The sequence below is a fragment of the Triplophysa rosa genome, linkage group LG22, assembly GCF_024868665.1.
Source record: "Triplophysa rosa linkage group LG22, Trosa_1v2, whole genome shotgun sequence".
Classification (NCBI taxonomy): Eukaryota; Metazoa; Chordata; class Actinopteri; order Cypriniformes; family Nemacheilidae; genus Triplophysa; species Triplophysa rosa.
The window spans coordinates 10,476,725-10,495,872 of record NC_079911.1 but is presented as its reverse complement, the minus strand read 5'-3'; the positions used below and the strand labels follow the sequence as shown (position 1 = coordinate 10,495,872).

The window sequence follows — 19,148 nt, the reverse complement described above, 5'->3', positions numbered from 1 at the left end:
GATAATCGGCCCAGTTAATGAATGATACAGCACAATATTCATTTGATAACTTGTTATTGGGTTCCCCAGATCTCCAGAACCTGCAACAAAAGATTAACAATAAAAACATTATTTAATGAAATGTGATCTAACTTGAACTTTCAGGGTGAGTTACTATCTTTCATTCCATCATATTTTCTTTTACAGTGTCACAGGTACAGCAAAAATCCCTTACTATGAGTGAATAAGTTTCTTACCCAAAGGTCATGTTGGTGCTATCAACCCATTTCCAAAGCCCTTTCTCATCACTGTTCGTCAGACCAATCCAAACAATGTTTGCACTTGTAACTTGTGTAAGAAATGTCTAGGATGAAGTAATAACGTGTTAAAGATCGTAAGCAGTTAAAAGCAGATACTGAAGCAGTATGTTTCACTCACTTGTTCCTCTCTGTTGTTTATGATCGCTAGATCTGCTCCTCTCTCTCTACAGTCTCGTCTGCTCTCGCTCCAGGTTTTCCACTCTGAGGAAATGTAGTACGAACTGTGGTTGTGTGTTATCCATTTGGGATTATAGGAGCGCTGATCTATTAATATAAACAAAGATAGAATATCTCATGAAACCTGAACAAACTACTAATTCATAATAAATAAATGCTTTATTCTTGATTTGTGTTGCTAACTTTCTGCAAACTCCATGGCCAATACGGCAGGCATTTCAAAATTTAAATGAATAGTTGCAGTATCATGAATAAAAGGATCTGATATCAGTTTACAATTTTCAAAATGAGAATGCATCTCACAAGTCATGCATTTCATTTAAGTTTCGTAATGGAAGGAATCGTTTTGTTGGCACAATTATATTTTTGTCTACAAAATCAATTTGCTGTTTGTGCAAATGTATGTACTGTACATTTTACCCTTTTCAAAAAGCCTTTCCTTTGTGAGGTTTACACACAGCAGTACGATGGCCAGCAGCAGAAGAGCACACAACACCCCCAAACACACTGCGGTCGATCTCTGGCTTCCTTTCTTTTGAAAATCACTTCCTGAAAATGAAAAGTCGGTCTGTAAATATTTCCCCTCCTCTTTACTTTACCATTTATGGCAGATACATACTGTATACACCTTCAGATGTGCATTTGTCTACTTTTAAGGTGATCTTAATACCTGCATGCTCATGCAGTTGGTTGCTGTGTTGTATGGGTCGGTCTGCCTCTGTTGTTATGTCATGTGGTTTTATGGTATCGGTACAAACAAATAAAACCACAGTCATCTCATCTCTGTCCATCATCAGTTTATCTGCAGCAATCATCTGTTCAATTTTGAAAGAGAAATGATTTTGACTGCACAAAAAGAATAAATGTAGAATAGTGACAATTGAGATCTATGATGGTGACAAAACTTATAAGGCTTTTAAAGTGGAAAACAACACAAAACATGCAAATTGCAGTACAAAAGAAGTCTAACAGAAATGTAATGCACAGCTTCTTTTAGGTTATACAACAAACAATATTACTGTTTATATGGGTCCATTAGTATCTTACTTCCATAGTTGTTACTGGTATTTCTCCACATTGACCCCCCAAATGTGCGTTTCCCACAAACAATGTTAGCCGCCTGCTTACTGTCACTAAGTAAGAATAAGTGCATCTCAAACTTACGTATGTGGCTGAAACTACACGTCATCATCTGGTTAGAAACAAAGTTCCTTGTTAGTTCACACTGTCATTGATTCCACTGGGGTCTATTCAGAGTTATCACCCCGTGCCCTATTCCTACAGGGCTTAAGCTATGTTGCTCACATCTTGCTTACTGCCCTCTCTCTTCCGTGAATTTGGTGTATTTGGTTAGTAGTTTGTTTCTCTCTTCTGTGAGTTTGATATTGTTGGTTAGTTGGTCTCTGTCTTGTGTGATGTTTTTGTAGTTGATGTGAAACTGGTGATTGTTTGTGTAGATCAGGACACACAGCACTATGACTGCAGTCAGTAGAAGAACACACAGCACCACAAAACACACTAGAACTGATCTGGGACTTCTGTTCCTCACACACACACTACCTGAAGATGACAAATAGGAAGTTACATTCTCATTTCTCAGTATTTTTACTTCTATATTACAAAAAGACAGACATTGACTGAACATGCAAATTCTAGCTGATTTTACCATACATTTTTTAACACAGAAATGAATGTCAACACTTTAAACCGTGTCACAGATCATTGAATTATTGAGTCATTGCTAGTGCCCAAATTCATGTTCACAACATACTACATTATGAAATAAGATAACAAAGCAGTTGTTGGTGTGTGTTTGTATTCCAGTTTGTCTTTGTCGTAATGTCATGATCTATCAGAGAAACTTAGCTGGCACAAAATTCCAGTATCTTCTTCGCTCCCTCTTTGCTTTCTTCCTAAATCTCGTTCTTGAGCACATTTTTGTTAACAACTTCAGTTATCTCTGATTCTCTCCAGTCCAGCATTATAACACTGTAAAAGCTCTTGTGTGCTTCTGTTTAGATGATCTGCTTTCTGATGTTATGCTTACAGACACTATGGTTAAAGAGTGTGTGATATACCGTCTGTTTATACAAACTATTTCTTCTTTCTTATTTACTTATTTACACTTTTATGGTGGATAGAAGTACAGAATCTATACAAGTATTGATTCACTTGGATGTTAAATATTTTATCTTTATATATTTGGCAGGTGCTTTTATTCAGAATGATTTACGGTCTATTTATTTGATCAGTTTGTAGTTTACATTTTCTGAGATTTAGGCCTATTAGGTGTGCACAAGCGAAGCATTAAAGGCCCCCTAATCCCTTTTACAAAAAGAGTCCACAGAATGTGTCTGTGAAGTTTCAGCTTAAAATACACCACAGATACTTTATTATACTGTGCCCTAAATTTTGCCTGTGAGGAAAAGTGTGTGAGGTTTTGGTATGTGTCTCTTTAAATGCAAATGAGCTGCTGGTCTCCGCCCATTTTCCAGTTGAAAGCGCACATAGACATGTATATATTAACTAGACGCCTCATTGTCCGCTGGATCGTACGTCAACGCCGCCGCCTTATTGGTGAGGGCAAAAACCGACTATAAAGAAATACGAGTGAATGGTGAAGCTGCCGTTTTATGGATAATAACACAACATCGTTTTCATTTCTCAACTAATTTCAATACTTTTCTATTTACGTGGAATACAGACACGTTTTGGCTCCAGTTAAAGATGGTTATAGACTTGAAAATGTATTTATTGTCATACGGAACTGTTAAAACTCAGGCTTGTCAAGCAATCATTTAGGCTTAATAATTGTGTACACATCGCTAATGTGAAATAATTTAAGGTAGATTAGATGCATGTGATCAGAACAGCTCGTGCACTTTAAAATCCTGGAAAAAATCAAAACAATGCGTCTTTACTTTATGACTATATACGGCTATTTCATACTATTAATGCACGGCAGTGTTATTTGTTTTACTATATCACATACTGTACATGTTTTACTGCTGTAACGGTTTTACCGGATTAATAAAAGAACATCTTTTATCTTTGAAAATGTCTAAAATTACAACAGAAAAAGACATTTCCGGAGTGAAAAACATTCGTCTTTATTTAATACGTAAATTAAACTATATATTGCCTTGGATGTTTTGTTCGATGATTTAGATAAATCTCAGAAACAATCTGTACATGTCTGTGTTTTATTCTCGACTACTGCAACGTGGTAATTTATTCTGTTGGCTGTGTTGTCTTTAACAAATCAATGAACATGATGTCATCTAGTGGATTCTCATGAATAACAGCCACAAATAATGGATTTCACATTGCATTATGACAACCATTAACTTTAAAGTAGTCTATAACTATAGAGATATGATGCAACTGAAGTTGTACCCTACGTACATCATAAACCATGGAGATATGTTTAGAAATGTAAACGTGATTGTGCTTTTAATACCGATAACGCGCAGCTCTCCCATAGGGTTTAGTGGGCTTTTAGTGCACTGTTGCCCTCACTAATATGGCGGCGCCGGTGATGTATCGCAGCAGCGGAGCAAATTGGCCAACATGGCGTCTAGGTATTTATTATGTCTATGAAAGCGCAGGGCTGTGTGAGCCTGTGCTTCCAGTAACAACAAAACTGAAGAGAATGGTCATTAAGCGAATGAAAAACACTGTCTCATCTTTAAAAACCAATCACCTTGTTTTGTATAAGTGAGAGTACATAAGACAAACACGTTATTTGTTTACTCTGAGTGAATGCACAAACGCGTTATGTCTTTACAACATCCACATGAAAACATGCTCTCTATAAGTGAATGCACAAACACGTTACGTCTTTACAACATGCACATTGTTTTCATAAGTGACAATACATGGGACAAATGCATCATATCTATAAAAACTGAAAACATGCTCTCTATAAGTGAATTCACAAATGCGTTACGTCTTTACAACGTGCAAATTGCTCTTATAAGTGGCAATACACAGGAAGAGTATGGAGCGAAAATTGTGCCTAAACGTAACAAACAAATCCAGCGTTTTGCAAACAAACGCAACCTCTTATGCAAAAGAAATAAACTCTGAAACAAACAGAAAGCGTTTTACAAATACATAATGCAATTCGAGAGAAAATGCAAAGGTGTAACATATAAATGTACTGTGTTTAAGTCTCACCTTTTTATGACGATTCTCTCAGCTTGATTTTCTCACAAACGTTACTGTGCAGATTTTCTCACAAATGTGACCGTGCAGATTTTCTCACAAATGTGATCGTACAGATTTTCTCACAAATGTGACGTCCAGATTTTCTCACAAATGTGACCGTGCAGATTTTCTCACAAATGTGACTCAGTTATGCAACTTCTCCCAAAACAGCAGATAGTTCAATTGTTTGACTTACATTTATATTACAGTTTTTTTGTGCTGGTTTATTTTATTGCAAAAATTGCCCAATTATCTTGAAATAGCCAAAAAAATAGCATCATTCATTTTAAACCTAAATAGGCATATGGCAACCAAACAATGTAGACGACTGACTGAAACAACTGCCACGACGATTTATTTGCTTTTTCATCTTTTATAGCCTAGAAAACTCTTTACTTTAATGCCATAGTGTTTAGACAAAATGTTAAATACTTTTTATCTATGAGTTGCTATGGATAAAAGTCAAACATATGTATCAATGCAACTTTCGTGCACAAAAAATACTAAAAAACCGAGTCGCATCTCAGAAAGAGCGCAAAATACTAAAATCTTACAAAACAATTGACATATAAACCAGGCCCGGTTCCTTACAGGTGCAGAAGGGTGGACTAGCAGATATCCTGTGTGGGCATATACCCCAACCACACAGACAGTAGGCTGCAGACAAAATTAAGAGTCCATTTCAAAAGTATTTTCCTTTTTTTCTGATAAGAATGTGTTTTGGTAAAATTATAATTTTGGTTTATTTCTGTGAACTTCTGACAACATTTCTCCCAAATTTCATATAATTTCTTTTTATTTATTTGGAGAAAATGAACTGGAACAGGTCAAAACAACAGAAAAGATGATCTGTATTTTTAAAACAGAAACACCGCAAAAAAACAAGTTCGTATTTAGTTTTAAGCGACACAAAACTAATGTTTGTACACGTTAGAAAAAGTAAAAAAAGTTTTATGAAATAACCCAGATTTTTTAAAATTAGTTTATTATCATGCTCTCAGTCACTCTTGAGGTTTGCTTTTGTTGGAATTCAACAAACACTGCAGTATATGACTGCAATACATGCAGGATTTAAATTTAAAACAAAAAATAATTATTGTTGATTATTGCCTTTTATATAGTAATTGTGTATAAATTATATAGTAATTTCATTGATGTTTTACACATTAAATAAAGCGGTTATGTAAACTGGACATAAATAGAAGCCTACAAAAGAAAGCGGGCTAAGAACATTCCCCATCACTGAACGATCACTGATTTCTGTTTAATTTCGTTTAATGATGAATGAATTAATCTGATTACACGGCACAATGAACTTTACATAGTGTCTGCTGTTTTTCATGTGGTATCGTGAGCGCGCATCGCGCCTAAACTAAACTATTTTGCACATTTTTTCACTACCACCTGCAGCGTGAATTGGGGTGTTTGAGATGGAGAGAGACAGATTTATTTCTGAAGCGGGAGCTTCGGAAGATGGAGCTTTCAATCATTACTGAAAGTCAATAGGTTAAAATCTAGCCTATATATTGCAAGCATGATTTTACTGCACAATTGAATTTACATGCTTAATTTTACATATGTGCAGTGCGTCTAAAATTCCTTTGAACAGTATTTTGCTTCCACATGTAGCATGTAGCATGCTTCTCTGTTACAAACTAAAGCCAGAGCAGTGAAGTGAAGAGTGACGTTGCTTTCAGCCAATAGAAAATACAACAATTTTTGGTGTTATTTTTTATTCTCATTGGGTGGGCAAGACAGACGTTTAGGTGGGTTCAGCCTGCCCATGCCCATGCCTAGTGCCGGCCCTGATATAAACACAAAATGATGTCAAAATTCCCTTATAAGAAAGTATCCTTGTAAAAGTAGTGTGTTTTGTGAACGTAAACAGTTGGGAAACAAGAACGAGAGAATGAGATGGGGTGGAAGGGGTGACAACATTGAAAATGCATCCAATTTGTTGTACGTTATTTGTATATTAAAACCAATGCATAATTCATTATTTATTATTAAGAACAGCGACTGATTATTATTAACGGTTTCAATAAATTTCATGAGACTAACTGAATGAAACTTAATGAATGAAATTAATTCAGTTTCTGGCACTGGCAAGGGTGGCAAGCAAGGTAATGTACATGGCTTCTTCCTATAGAAAATAGTGTCAAATTCCCAATAGCACCACCTGCTGTTTTGTAAGAGGAAGTTGCACATGCATTTGTGAGAAAATCTGCACGTTAACATTTGTGAGAAAATCTGCACGGTAACATTTGTGAGAAAATCAAGCTGAGAGAATCGTCATAAAAAGGTGAGACTTAAACACAGTACATTTATATGTTACACCTTTGCATTTTCGCTCGAATTGCATTATGTATTTGTAAAATGCTTTCTGTTTGTTTCAGAGTTTATTTCTTTTGCATAAAAGGTTGCGTTTGTTTGCAAAACGCTGGATTTGTTTGTTAAGTTTAGGCACAATTTTCGCTCCATAGAAGTGACTTCACCTGATGTCTTCTGCACTTTGCGTTGAGAAATAAAACTAATCCACAGTGTCTTCAGCGGCTCGGATGTTGGGAGTAAATGAAGACTTATGTTCAGTCTCGCATCCAACAACAAAGCACCTTGTTTGTTTACAAACATACTTGTAGCTCACTGTAAGTAGTCCAGCGTGAAAACAATGGTGGAAAGAATACAACTCGATGAGGGCAGAGACAGCAGAGTCCATCAGCAGGTATAGTCAGGTTACTAAGAGAATGCCAACAGCTCGTTCAAGAGGACAGTTGATGTTTATTGGGGATTTAAAAAAAATGAATCGATGGATTTTTATCATTCCAGGGTGGTTCTGTACACACACTCCTGACACACAGATATGTTCAAACAACATTTAAAAGTGCATTTTCTGGATTAGGGGGCCTTTAAATTCCACGATCTAAATTACTCACGGGATTACTTGTTTTTCACATCTCACACGGGGCGTGTCTTCACACAAATGTGCATGATGGGCGCGAATGTGCATCTATTCACATCTTTACATTGATTTTGTAATCTACTGCAGGGCCGGTGCTACCTATAGGCAGAGCAGGCAGTTGCCAAGGACCTCAGGCTTGGAGGTGGGTCCTCCATAACTGTAACGTGTCTCCAACTTCGACGCACATAACATCAAACTACTGCAAAAGTGTTTCGAAAGCATATACGCAGCAGTCTACTTGAGTCTTGGCTGCGCGCACCTGTCCTCACATGCAGCGCGATGTCCCCGCATATCTCTTTTACAGTCTTTGGCGTTGTTTGGCATCACAAAAGATTAGTATTTTTACGCGTTTTAAAACGCTTGCCCATTTAAACTTTCTATCGATTTCTCACTCGAAGTGCGCGCAATGATACAAGCAAGTTATCGTGTCTTTTAATGCGTCTTATATACTGTGAAATACAAGGCTATGTCAAAAACACATGAAAACAGTCCGTTGTGTCTTCAATGAAAGTAAACATTCGGATCTATATCACTTTATCTCTGCTTCGCTTTGTGTCCTGATCACTCGGATAACAACCGGCTGCATTGCATGATCTCTTACGTATAGACTAAAAACCTGCTGCTGTTTTTGTTGTCAATGTTAATGAAACAAAAAAAGACAAAATCATGAACTGCTCTTGACTAAGAAGTTTTGTATCTTTAAATCAGTGTGTTTATTTAATTCATACAGAGAAGAAGCCACGTTTCATTTCTACATTATTCAGTTTCTTTGTTAAAATGCTACAGGACTGTTAAACAGACGCACAGTATCTGATAGTAAAATTAAATGGTGAAATAAGATTTTGTCGACCTCTACTTTGGCCTAAATAGTCTGTCATTCTTTCTTTTTAAGTGGAAGTGGAACACATCTACAGTATCACTATACACTTGTCCACCAGCCAAGACAGGCAGCAAAAAAACTAAACGTACGCCCTATAGTCCAAGAGAATAAACACTTTTTGCAGCTGACTGATTTTTAAGTCATTAAAATTGTGCTTTTTCCTCGTTTTAAATATATACAATACAGTAGGCTAAACTCATACAAAAGAGTGGAAAATTAATGGCTGTAAAATGATGGCAAAAAAAATCTCGACTGCCCTAAAATTTGATTTAGAGAAATTTTAAATTGAAACAGACTTTTTAATAATATCATTAACGTGTTAAAATTGTTACATTTTTACAGTATAATAAAATACTTTATTTATTCTAAAAGGTGGAGGGGATGGGGTGCTGTGAGGGCCTCCAAAATAAATTTTGCCTAGGGCCTCCAAGTGTATAGAACCGGCCCTGATCTACTGACACAAATAATTCAATTGACTTTCACTTTTCTAGGTGCAGGCTCTAGCTGTACTGAAACACTTAATTGATAACAAAATAGAATTTTCTTATTATATTTTTTATCTCAAACCTCTGAAGAAATATCAGTTTGTGGTAGGAATAAATATTACGTAAACTTTTGTACATTCTGGTCATTTCAGCGTGTTCCACCTAAGAAGCCTTCACATTTTTCTCACAGATGTACACGTTTTCTAAAACTGCATAAAAATCTCATAAAGCTACTAATCTGAGATACTTCGTTATCAGTGCCTGCGGATTTAAGTTCTTGAAACTTTGATTTTGTAGACAGCATTTGTCTTTTATGCCTAAACCTCTTAACTCTTGCCCGTCTGCTGAGTGAGTCAATGAGCTTGACGTGTGTAATGTAGTCAAGTGTAATGTAGTCAAAACTGGATTGATAGTAAATACATTCATCTGTAAACACAAACTGCTAAATCTTCATTTATGACCACACTGAACTATACTAGTAGATTGTTTACAAAATGTGTTTACTGCATCTTTGTAATCGTTCAACTAATGGCACGTCTATAAAGTCTAGTTCATTTTTTGTCTGATTAAGCAGTTTATTTTGTTCAGTAACATTATTGCACTTGGCTCTTAATTCGTCTTTGTCTTGTGTGATTTTGTTGTTGATGTGAAACTGGTGGTTGTTTGTATAGATCAGGGGGCCCGTTTCAATAAGGAGGTTCAACCAACACCGACTTAAAATGTGAACTCTGAGTTGATTTACACCGAGATGCGAAACTTTGAGTTTTTGGTTTCAGAACAGCTGATTTGAGTTAGTTCTATCAACTCTGGGTAGACTTACCTTGAGTAAAGCACATGCACCACTACTACGACAAGCCATGATCAATGGAGCTCCGATATGACGATTCACCATGGCAACGGCACCAAGAAAAGCAACATGGCGGCAGAAAGCATACAATGGATTTACTAATGTGCTGAAAATGTTTAAATTTATAAATAGATAAATCTACCAATAAACAAATAAATGAATTAGTAAATAAAATGGAAATAATAAAAAAATCTTATGTTCTCACTCCCCATCAATGCTCTTGTGATGATGAGTGTGAGATGTCATGGTGTATAGGACACTTGTTAGGGTGTCAGACTCTCGTGTCAGTTTCAGACTGCTCATCGGATCGAACCCTGCTCGGAGCAGATGTAAGTTGGAATGACTGCACGTCTAAATTAATTGTTTATTACCTTTGTCGCTTCATTTCATTATGTCTGTATTTATTCATTTCTTTATTTGTGCACTTTATTTATACACTTTATTAAGTCATTTCTCATCCTCCATAGAAAACTACAATTTGTGAGAAAATGTAAGGGAAAGAATGTGCTCTGATGTAATGCACGGCCACGATGGCTGATATTATTGATGTAAGGATGAATGAGATATGTTTTGATATATCTAATTCACTGTAAAGAAAAATGGTACAGTTTTAATAAAAATGCACAGGGAAATTACAAAATTCCACTCGGGTCCTAAATTGCTCTCCTGAAATCAAATGACATCCCTATGAATTAATGCAGCCTCTTCACATACAGGATCCTCTATAAAAGCACATATGACATATAAGTCACTGAGTGTCTGTGTGATCAAATGTGTGCCATGAATGACTGAATGAATGAGTTACACCACTTGCGCTTTAAAAGAGGGAGGAGATGGAAATAAACTCTGGGTTTACCAAAGAAAACCTGCTCCCGACCAGGTTAGGTTCACACTAAGTTACTATGGTTACTGACTCTGAGTATAAGTGACCTCTCTTTTAGAAACGGGCTTGAGTTACCCCGCTTTCTCGGGTTTGACATACCTCCCATTCTGAAACGGAAAACCCCGAGTTTCCCTCATTTCAGGGTTGATATACTCAGAGTTTTCACTAAACCTCCTTTCTGAAACGGGCCCCTGGAGTATACACAAGACAACGGTAACAACAATACCAGACAACGATGGGGCAAACAGAGAGAGTATATATAGGCCACTGGTGATGAGGAGATTGCTAACAGGTGTGGGGATTACAGACACAAAACAGGTGGAGGAGTGTGGAAAGTGAAGTCCTTGGGGAAAACATGGGGAGAGACAGAGGGAACCGTGACACGATCAGTGTAGTAATAGTCTTTTGCTTCAGAAAGATGAATCAGGGTTGTTATCTTCTTAGCAGATTTGTTCTGTAAGTTCAATAAATCTAAATAATAGCATCAGACAAAAAACTGTACCTTAAAACTCTTATGTGTGGCTTTTTCCTCTGTTTATTACATGTACATTTAGTCATGTAGCAGATGTCTTTATCCAAAAAGGCAAACAATGGAAGCAATGAGTGCAACACAAGGGCAACAATTCATAGGTGTTCAGCACACTACACAGTTGTGTAATGATTAGTTAATGCTCTTCTCACAGATCCATTTATAACCACTATCACATGAATAATCATACCACACTGATGTATAAGACACAGCACAGTTCTCTCTTCTTTGACCATCAGGTTCATGATACCGCCAGGAGCTGAGACAACAGATGAGCATTAGATGTCCAATGGTGTTTTCTGTGTGTTTTCTGACTGTGAGAATCATTTATTGATAATAATCTGTTACATTTAGTGATTTCTCACCTATAGGTCAGTGTGCTGCCATCAACCCATGTCCATCTGCCCTCCTCATCACTGTCAGACAAACCAATCCAATGGTTCTCTGAATCAGAAATCGTCTTAACAAAATCCTGAGAAGAACCAAAAAATTAAACAACTACTCACCCCCCCCCACACACACTCACTTATCTTTCACTCACTTGTTCCTCTTTGTTGTTAATGATGATCAGATCTGCTCCTTTTTCTTCACAGTATCTTCTGCTCTCAGTCCAGCTCTTCTTCTTAGATGAAAAGTAGTACAAACTAAATTCATAGTATTTCCATCCCTCTGTAAACACAAACAGCTCATCTGCTAAATTTATGACCACACTGAACTATACTAGTAGATTGTTTACAAAATGTGTTTACTGCATCTTTGTAATCGTTCAAGATTACCGTGCAGATATTTCAGTAGTTCATTTTTTGTCTGATTCAGCAGTTTATTTTGTTCAGTAACATTATTGCACTTGGCTCTTAATTCGTCTCCCTCTTGTGTGATGTTTTTGTAGTTGATGTGACACTTGTGATTGTTTGTGTAGATCAGGACACACAGCACTATGACTGCAGTCAGTAGAAGAACACACAGCACCACCAAACACACTAGAACTGATCTGAGTCTTCTGTTCCTCGCACACTCACTTCCTGAAGATGACAGACATAAAGTTACATTTTCTCTATATTTTTGCTTATCCATTTAAAAAAACTATAGATTGATTATGACTAAACATGCAAACTCTGGCTTTACTATTTATTCACTTTAAAAACAGAAGTACCTGTCTGCTGCTGTGGGTGTTGTGTGTTTGTATCTGTCCTGAAGTCATGATCTTTGATAGAATCTGCACTCTCATAAATATCCACCGTCATCTCCATTTTGTCTCTCTTTCTTCCCTCAGTCCTGATAACGGTGCTGTAAATTACTTCAGACATTCTGCCTCTTTAACGACAAAATACTATAACATGTTCCCTGTCGCTCCTCTGTAGATCTGTTCAGTTTGGCAATGCTCTTCCTCTTTTGATAACTATTGGAAACATGACAAAATCGTGAATGCACAAGGACCGTCAATACTTAAAGTTTTTTGATGTTGTTTCAATTCTGATGTAACCCACTTTCATTGCCTCAATGCACAGTGTGTGTGTGTCAAAGAAATACTCATGTATGGTATGTTGACATTGTTGTATATCTTACAACAGAACTGAAACTACAAGTTACCGTACGGTGGTGATGCAATCAGACGCATTATTATGCAAGTGAAAGTGTCTGTAATGTCCTTTGTGTTGAAATCTTTGGCTTTGAAGTAATGCTGTAATGCTGTTCTAAATGACAAATGATCCTCACACGCCATTGTATTGATTGATTTAGAACAACGTTTATTTTCGCTTTGCTTAATAGCATCACAAGTATTACTAAAATCCGTCCAAATACATATGCATATATACAGTATACACTACTGGTCAAAAGTTTTACACTATACTCACTTCATGTTTCTTCACATTCTAGAAATGAATAGTAAGCTTATCAAAACTGTGGAATAGCACAATAAGGAATAACACAAAGAGAATTATGTTGCGACTAAAAAATCTGAAAAAGAAAACGTGTTATATTTGATCATCTTCAGTGTAGTCATATTTTGTCTTTAATTGGCAGAAATGTTTTCTTTTCTTGAAGTGTTTTTACACAATATTGAAGTAGTCCAAGTTGTCCATTTCAAAAACATTTTTACTGTAAAGAATTTTAGTTTATACTGAAAAAAAGTTTTTATTTGCTCAATTACATTACGAGAGAGAGAGAGAGAGAGAGAGAGAGAGAGAGAGATTTTAGTTACTGAAGTGTGTTGGATGTACTACTATAAAGAGCACATACAAAAATAGGCTGATAGCTAAGAAATAATCAAACATGAATTAATTACAATCCAAATCTCTTGGTGTGTTTTACTGTATGTACACAAAATTGATATACAAGAAAAGCATTGTTAAACTTTTAAACCCCTCTCACAAATCCATACAAAAGTGTAATTACATGGATAATCGGCCCAATTAAAGAGTGATACGGCACAATATTCATTTGATAACTTGTTATTGGGTTCCCCAGGCTCCCAAAACCTGGAACAAAAGATAAGAAAGAAAGAAAGAAAGAAAGAAAGAAAGAAAGAAAGAAAGAAAGAAAGAAAGAAAGAAAGAAAGAAAGAAAGAAAGAGAAAGAAAGAAAGATTATTTATTGGATGTCATGTAATCTTAACTATGAGGAAAACTGATTGGCATTTTATGGGTGATCTTTTAGTCCATCATATTATACAGGACAAATCTCTTAGTATGAGACATGTGAACAGGTTTCTTACCCAAAGGTCATGTTGGTGCCATCAACCCATTTCCAAAGCCCTTCCTCATCACTGTTCATCAGACCAATCCAAACAATGTTTGCACTTGTAACTTGTGTAAGAAATGTCTAGGATGAAGTAATAACGTGTTAAAGATCGTAAGCAGTTAAAAGCAGATACTGAAGCAGTATGTTTCACTCACTTGTTCCTCTCTGTTGTTTATGATCGCTAGATCTGCTCCTCTCTCTCTACAGTCTCGTCTGCTCTCGCTCCAGGTTTTCCACTCTGAGGAAATGTAGTACGAACTGTGGTTGTGTGTTATCCATTTGGGATTATAGGAGCGCTGATCTATTAATATAAACAAAGATAGAATATCTCATGAAACCTGAACAAACTACTAATTCATAATAAATAAATTCATAAATTCACAAACAAATTCAAAATAAAACAAATCTGTGCGTACATATACAGATTTAAAGATTTATAAGAGCATGTGTAGAGTTCATACAAGAGGCTTGTGTTACTTTAAGGTTGTGCGAGAATACAAAAGTATTACCTTGTTCAGAAAGTTTGTTGTTTAGTTTGTCTCTCTCGATCTGTAACAGGTTTGTTTCCTTTGTGAGGTTTACACACAGCAGTATGATGGCCAGCAGCAGAAGAGCACACAACACCCCCAAACACACTGCGGTCGATCTCTGGCTTCCTTTCTTTTGAAAATCACTTCCTGAAAATGAAAAGTCAGTCTGTAAATATTTCCCCTTCTCTTTACTTTACCATTTATGGCAGATACATACTGTATACACCTTCAGATGTGCATTTGTCTACTTTTAAGGTGATCTTAATACCTGCATGCTCATGCAGTTGGTTGCTGTGTTGTATGGGTCGGTCTGCCTCTGTTGTTATGTCATGTGGTTTTATGGTATCGGTACAAACAAATAAAACCACAGTCATCTCATCTCTGTCCATCATCAGTTTATCTGCAGCATTTATCTCTTTGGTTTTGAGAGGGAAGATTTTCACTGCCAAAAACAAATGAATGTAGGAAAATGAAAAGTGAAGTCTCGGTAAAAACGAAGAAGCTTTCAGAATGCAGCGTAATAGTGTGAACTTGAAAATAATGTTACATCCAGAATGTGAACAAAATAAGGTTAAAAAGGAATTGCAAAGCAGATGTATCCACACAGTTACTCAAATGAGTTTTAGAATATTTCATTCACCTTTATATATTTTAGGCATCACACATTGTAAAGGAAGGCACACTATTGTTGTGGATCTTAAAGATTTGTTTTGGCATGAATCTATAAACATTCCATTTTAAACTCATAATTACATTGTATTGTATTCTTGTCAAACACAATCTTAAACTGATGTGATCTGTATTCAGATTAACCTGTAGGTTATTTTAATTAGTTGAATATTTTCAAATTAATATGCCTAAAGCCATTTTTTATTTCTACATATTCACAAAAATATGTTCTTAATCTTTTTTCTAATGAAAAACGTCTTTAATACAAGAAAAATGTAGTTAAAACTGGTTTTGTTTGATTAACCTCATATGTTGTTAAATGTAAATGCAAAAAAACAACATTTATCTGTTTTATCTAAAGCAACTTGAAAATAAGAGAGCATTTTACAGTTTTTCTAAATCATATTTAATCAATATTTAAGTCAACAGAATTATTTTTCAAGCTAAAACACAACAAATGCATTTATGCAATATATAAAATTAAACATGAATAAAAATCTTATTTTTTGCTTTGAAACTGATTGAAAATTTAAAAGTACCATAGATAAGAAGGTTTAGTTGTGGTCCATCAGTATCTATTCTTCGTTACTGGTAACATTGACCGTCCTGCATACTATACCAAATAGAAAGGTGCATATGACCTCACTGCACACCTCCAATAATCTGGGTCATAAGGTATTATTCAGCTTCCTGTGAGCTGAGCTTGCTGTGATATGTGTTTTTCCTGTTTCACGCATTTTTATGAGCTTTTCTACAAGTTATGTGAAGGCAACCCTTTTATATCATAAAGCACTTTTTTAGTCTTGAATGAAAGTAGTAATTCTAAAGAATTCAGTAATTGTAATCTGTTTAGTGATTATTCTGTATATATTTTGCGCTGAGCTGAACTTGGTTAAAGGTCGACTCAGTATTTCCTGTTGTGACAGACTTCTGAGAGGGAGTGCAAAACTGAACTATAGGAAGTTTGTTGCTTTCAAGTTTGGGATCTTCACGGAAGCTTACTATTATGTCAAAAACGTTCTTAAAAAGTAAAGTCTGGATGTTTAGGAACTGTTTATTGTAAAATGGTGTAATAAAACAAGTCATTTAAACAGTAACAGGCAGAAGATTTGATGTTTCAGGTTTTAGCATTAGCTTTAGCATACAGTATACATTTTGTGTTGTGTTGTAGTTAACTTGAAGATAACCTTGAAGAAGCTCCAACAGTTTATTTTTCTCCTGCTTTATCTGTTCACATTGCATATTGATATTGTTGATTCTGTTCCTCGCTGAGGGCAACAAACACACAATACTGTTAATCTTTTTGTCCAAAAAGCACATAAACTGTACATGTGCCTTTAAATACAAACGAAGAAACATATTGTTGGTACCTGTGAGTTGAGGTGATGGTGAGGTATCAGCGATGTGTTTTCCTCTTATAGCATCTGCATTGATATACTGTAGATGCCGGTGCTGTCCATATCAGTGTTGCAGTTTATATGTTTCATTCACTGTATCAGTGTGATCAAGATAGTAACAGTCCAGCAACTAGTAGTGAATACTACTGTACAGTTTGTGTTTATGTGGAAAATTTTCATCTAGAAAGGAACGTGATTGCAGAAATGCTTCCAGTATTTATGCATAAAGGAACTTCACAACAGAATGCCACGGTCCATTTGAATATATTATAGGATGAGCAGACTTCCCAGTTTCATGAGTTGTTTCCTGATTTCCTGACAATTATTTAACAAATATCATCATCAAGAGGTTTGGCTGTATTAAAAATGATAAAATCCTTTGTGTCCTTCAATCAATCCCCCCACTCTCTTCCTTTAATTTGTGCATTTTTAAGATATTTGTTCATGTTGACACTGGCTGATATACGTTTTTTATTATTTTGCTTTTGTTTTGAACGAATTAATGAGCAGTGCAGAGCTTGCAGAAATTTTGCAATGTTGGGCTTAAAGGGATAGTTCACCCAAAAATGAAATTCTGTCATCATTTACTCATTTACTTACTTTTACCCCCTCAGGTTGTTTCAAACCTGAATAAATTGTCTTGTTCTGGTGAACACTAAGGAAGATATTTGGAAGAATGTCAGTATCCAAACAGATCTCATACCTCATTTATTGCCATAGGGGGAAAATAAATAGTATAGGAGTCAATGGGTTTATTTGGGGTTTTTATTCCAAATTTAATTCCTATACATTACTGTTATTTCTTTGCTTAGATAGGTTTACTATTATTAAAAGTGGTGAAAATTAGTGATTATAAACTTTTGATCCGAAATGCTATATAGTGAAGAAACATTTGTGTAGTGGGAATAGTTCATTATTAAAGGTTTATCTGTTTATTGTACAAATCAACATAAGATACATTAAAAGAGTTGATGTTTCAAGTCTGTTTTAGCATTCATTTTCACTGTAATGAGTCATTTTGAAAATAATTTCTCACAGATCCATTTAAAACCATAATTGCATGGATACATAGCCCACCCTGCTGTAGTGGATAAAATGCAGTCTACTCTGTTTTTGGTAACATTGGGTTCTCCAGACCTCCAGAAGCTGAAACAACAGATGAGCATTAGATGTTCAGTGGGGTTTTCTGTGTGATATGAGACTGACTGTGAGAATCAATTATTGATAATAATCAGCTATATTTAGTGATATCTCACGTAAAGTTCAGTGCGCTGCCATCAACCCATTTCCATCTGTCATCCACAACAAAGTCGGACAAACCCATCCAGCTGTTGTAAGTACCAGGCGTTTTCAAAATAAAATCCTGAAAAGATGAAATGCTGGGACGTTTATTAACTAATATTTTGACCGATTTTAGCATGTCAAAGAGTCCCGTTGTTTACATGCCAAACACTTGACTCATCCATAAGCAAAGGCACCGAAATCTTGTATCCTCATATCTGATCTTCTTTTTGATTGGTCACCCTTAACGTCTGTCTGTAAGTTTTTCTAATATTAAAGCAACGAAAAGTATAAAGAAGTGCTACAGTAAGTGACTAAACTAAGTGTGCTGCACACATTTTGGAGCGTTTCTGCCTTAAACACGTGTTCTCTGCTTGTTTGCTAATCAACAGTAAATAAAGAACTGTTTTGTGTGTGTGTGTGTGTATTTACAGCATTTTCTATAGCTAGCCACACACAGTTATCTTTCACTCACCTCTTCCTCTCTGTTGTCAATGATGATCAGATCTGCTCCTCTCTCTCTACAGTATCTTCTGCTCTCAGACCAGCCCAATAACTCAGATGAAATGAAGTAAAAATGGGATTGATAGTAAATCCATCCATCTGTAAACACAAACAATTCAATTATTAAATTGTGATCCACATCCACACCAAGTTCTTTTATGCCCACACGAAACGTACCCATTTTTCCGAGACTCGTCTGAAGTTCAGCTTTCTCCCGTTTTAGCTGATCTCTCTCATTGGTCAGATTTTCACATTTGGAAAACAAATTTGTTTTGTCTTCAGTCAGACCGTTGATCTTGAGTATTAGCTGATCTCTTTCTAGATTGGGCTTCACGCACAGCACTATGACTGCCGTCAGTAGAAGAACACACAGCACCACCAAACACACTAGAACTGATCTGGGACTTCTGTTCCTCGCGGGTTCTTTCACTGAGGGCAACAAACATACCGTTAATCTGCTTCTCTCCATTTAGCCTGCTCACATCAACGAAAAGCATGCAATCTTTACATGTGCCAAATGCTAAAAAAAATAGTAAACATAAGTAAACACAGTACCTGTGATTTCATGTGATTTGGTTCTTGTTGTATTAGAATCTGCAGTTTCTTTTCCTGTTTCACTGCTTACAGTATCAAAGTTGATATAAATGTCATCAATACTATCTTTTCCATCATCCCCATCCATTGTGTTAGTGTTGTAGTTTTCCCTACGTCTCATTTACCATATTGTGTGGTGCTCTAGATGGTAACAGCAAACTGC

At 35.9% G+C, this 19,148-nt stretch overlaps 3 protein-coding genes across 8 annotated transcripts in view; 1 reads left to right on the top strand and 2 right to left on the bottom strand.

Annotated features, from left to right (window-relative positions):
• Window positions 1-19,148, top strand: part of cadm2a (cell adhesion molecule 2a) — a 375,584-nt gene that overhangs the window by 232,410 nt on the left and 124,026 nt on the right. The window lies entirely within an intron of this gene.
• Window positions 11,102-16,013, bottom strand: LOC130546506 (CD209 antigen-like protein C). Of its 2 annotated transcripts, XR_008961779.1 has the most exons (7): window positions 15,749-16,013; window positions 14,809-14,982; window positions 14,520-14,687; window positions 14,166-14,311; window positions 13,985-14,091; window positions 12,422-12,667; window positions 12,179-12,290 (listed from the first exon to the last, which is right to left on the bottom strand). XR_008961779.1 is itself a non-coding variant. In XM_057321805.1 (5 exons), the coding sequence occupies exons 1-5, from the start codon at window positions 12,573-12,575 to the stop codon at window positions 11,401-11,403; spliced, it is 762 nt and encodes a 253-aa protein (XP_057177788.1). In that variant the 5' UTR covers window positions 12,576-13,614; the 3' UTR covers window positions 11,102-11,400. The 2 variants fall into 2 exon arrangements, 1 of the variants encoding a protein (XP_057177788.1); XM_057321805.1 differs by lacking the exons at window positions 13,985-14,091; window positions 14,166-14,311; window positions 14,520-14,687; window positions 14,809-14,982; window positions 15,749-16,013 and adding exons at window positions 11,102-11,527; window positions 11,634-11,740; window positions 11,810-11,937 and having other exon boundaries at window positions 12,045-12,290; window positions 12,422-13,614.
• On the bottom strand, window positions 16,666-19,124 carry LOC130546505 (hepatic lectin-like). Of its 2 annotated transcripts, XM_057321803.1 has the most exons (5): window positions 18,947-19,124; window positions 18,569-18,820; window positions 18,363-18,490; window positions 17,863-17,969; window positions 17,446-17,752 (listed from the first exon to the last, which is right to left on the bottom strand). In XM_057321803.1, exons 1-5 carry the CDS (start codon window positions 19,104-19,106, stop codon window positions 17,620-17,622), a joined length of 780 nt encoding a protein of 259 aa, XP_057177786.1. In that variant the 5' UTR covers window positions 19,107-19,124; the 3' UTR covers window positions 17,446-17,619. The 2 variants fall into 2 exon arrangements, with proteins under 2 accessions (XP_057177787.1, XP_057177786.1); XM_057321804.1 differs by lacking the exons at window positions 17,446-17,752; window positions 17,863-17,969 and adding an exon at window positions 16,666-16,786.

Bases quoted from the DNA above. Each gene is read 5' to 3' on its own strand.
- LOC130546505 (XM_057321803.1), bottom strand. From the start codon at position 19,106: ATGAGACGTAGGGAAAACTACAACACTAACACAATGGATGGGGATGAT. The intron at 18,821-18,946 runs GTACTGTGTTTA...TGTTGCCCTCAG, and splicing joins CAAATCACATGAAATCACAG to TGAAAGAACCCGCGAGGAAC. The intron at 17,753-17,862 runs GTGAGATATCAC...CTGTTGTTTCAG, and splicing joins GGCAGCGCACTGAACTTTAC to CTTCTGGAGGTCTGGAGAAC.
- LOC130546506 (XM_057321805.1), bottom strand. From the start codon at position 12,575: ATGTCTGAAGTAATTTACAGCACCGTTATCAGGACTGAGGGAAGAAAG. The intron at 12,291-12,421 runs GTACTTCTGTTT...TGTCATCTTCAG, and splicing joins ACACCCACAGCAGCAGACAG to GAAGTGAGTGTGCGAGGAAC. The intron at 11,741-11,809 runs GTGAGTGAAAGA...GGTTCTTCTCAG, and splicing joins TTAACAACAAAGAGGAACAA to GATTTTGTTAAGACGATTTC.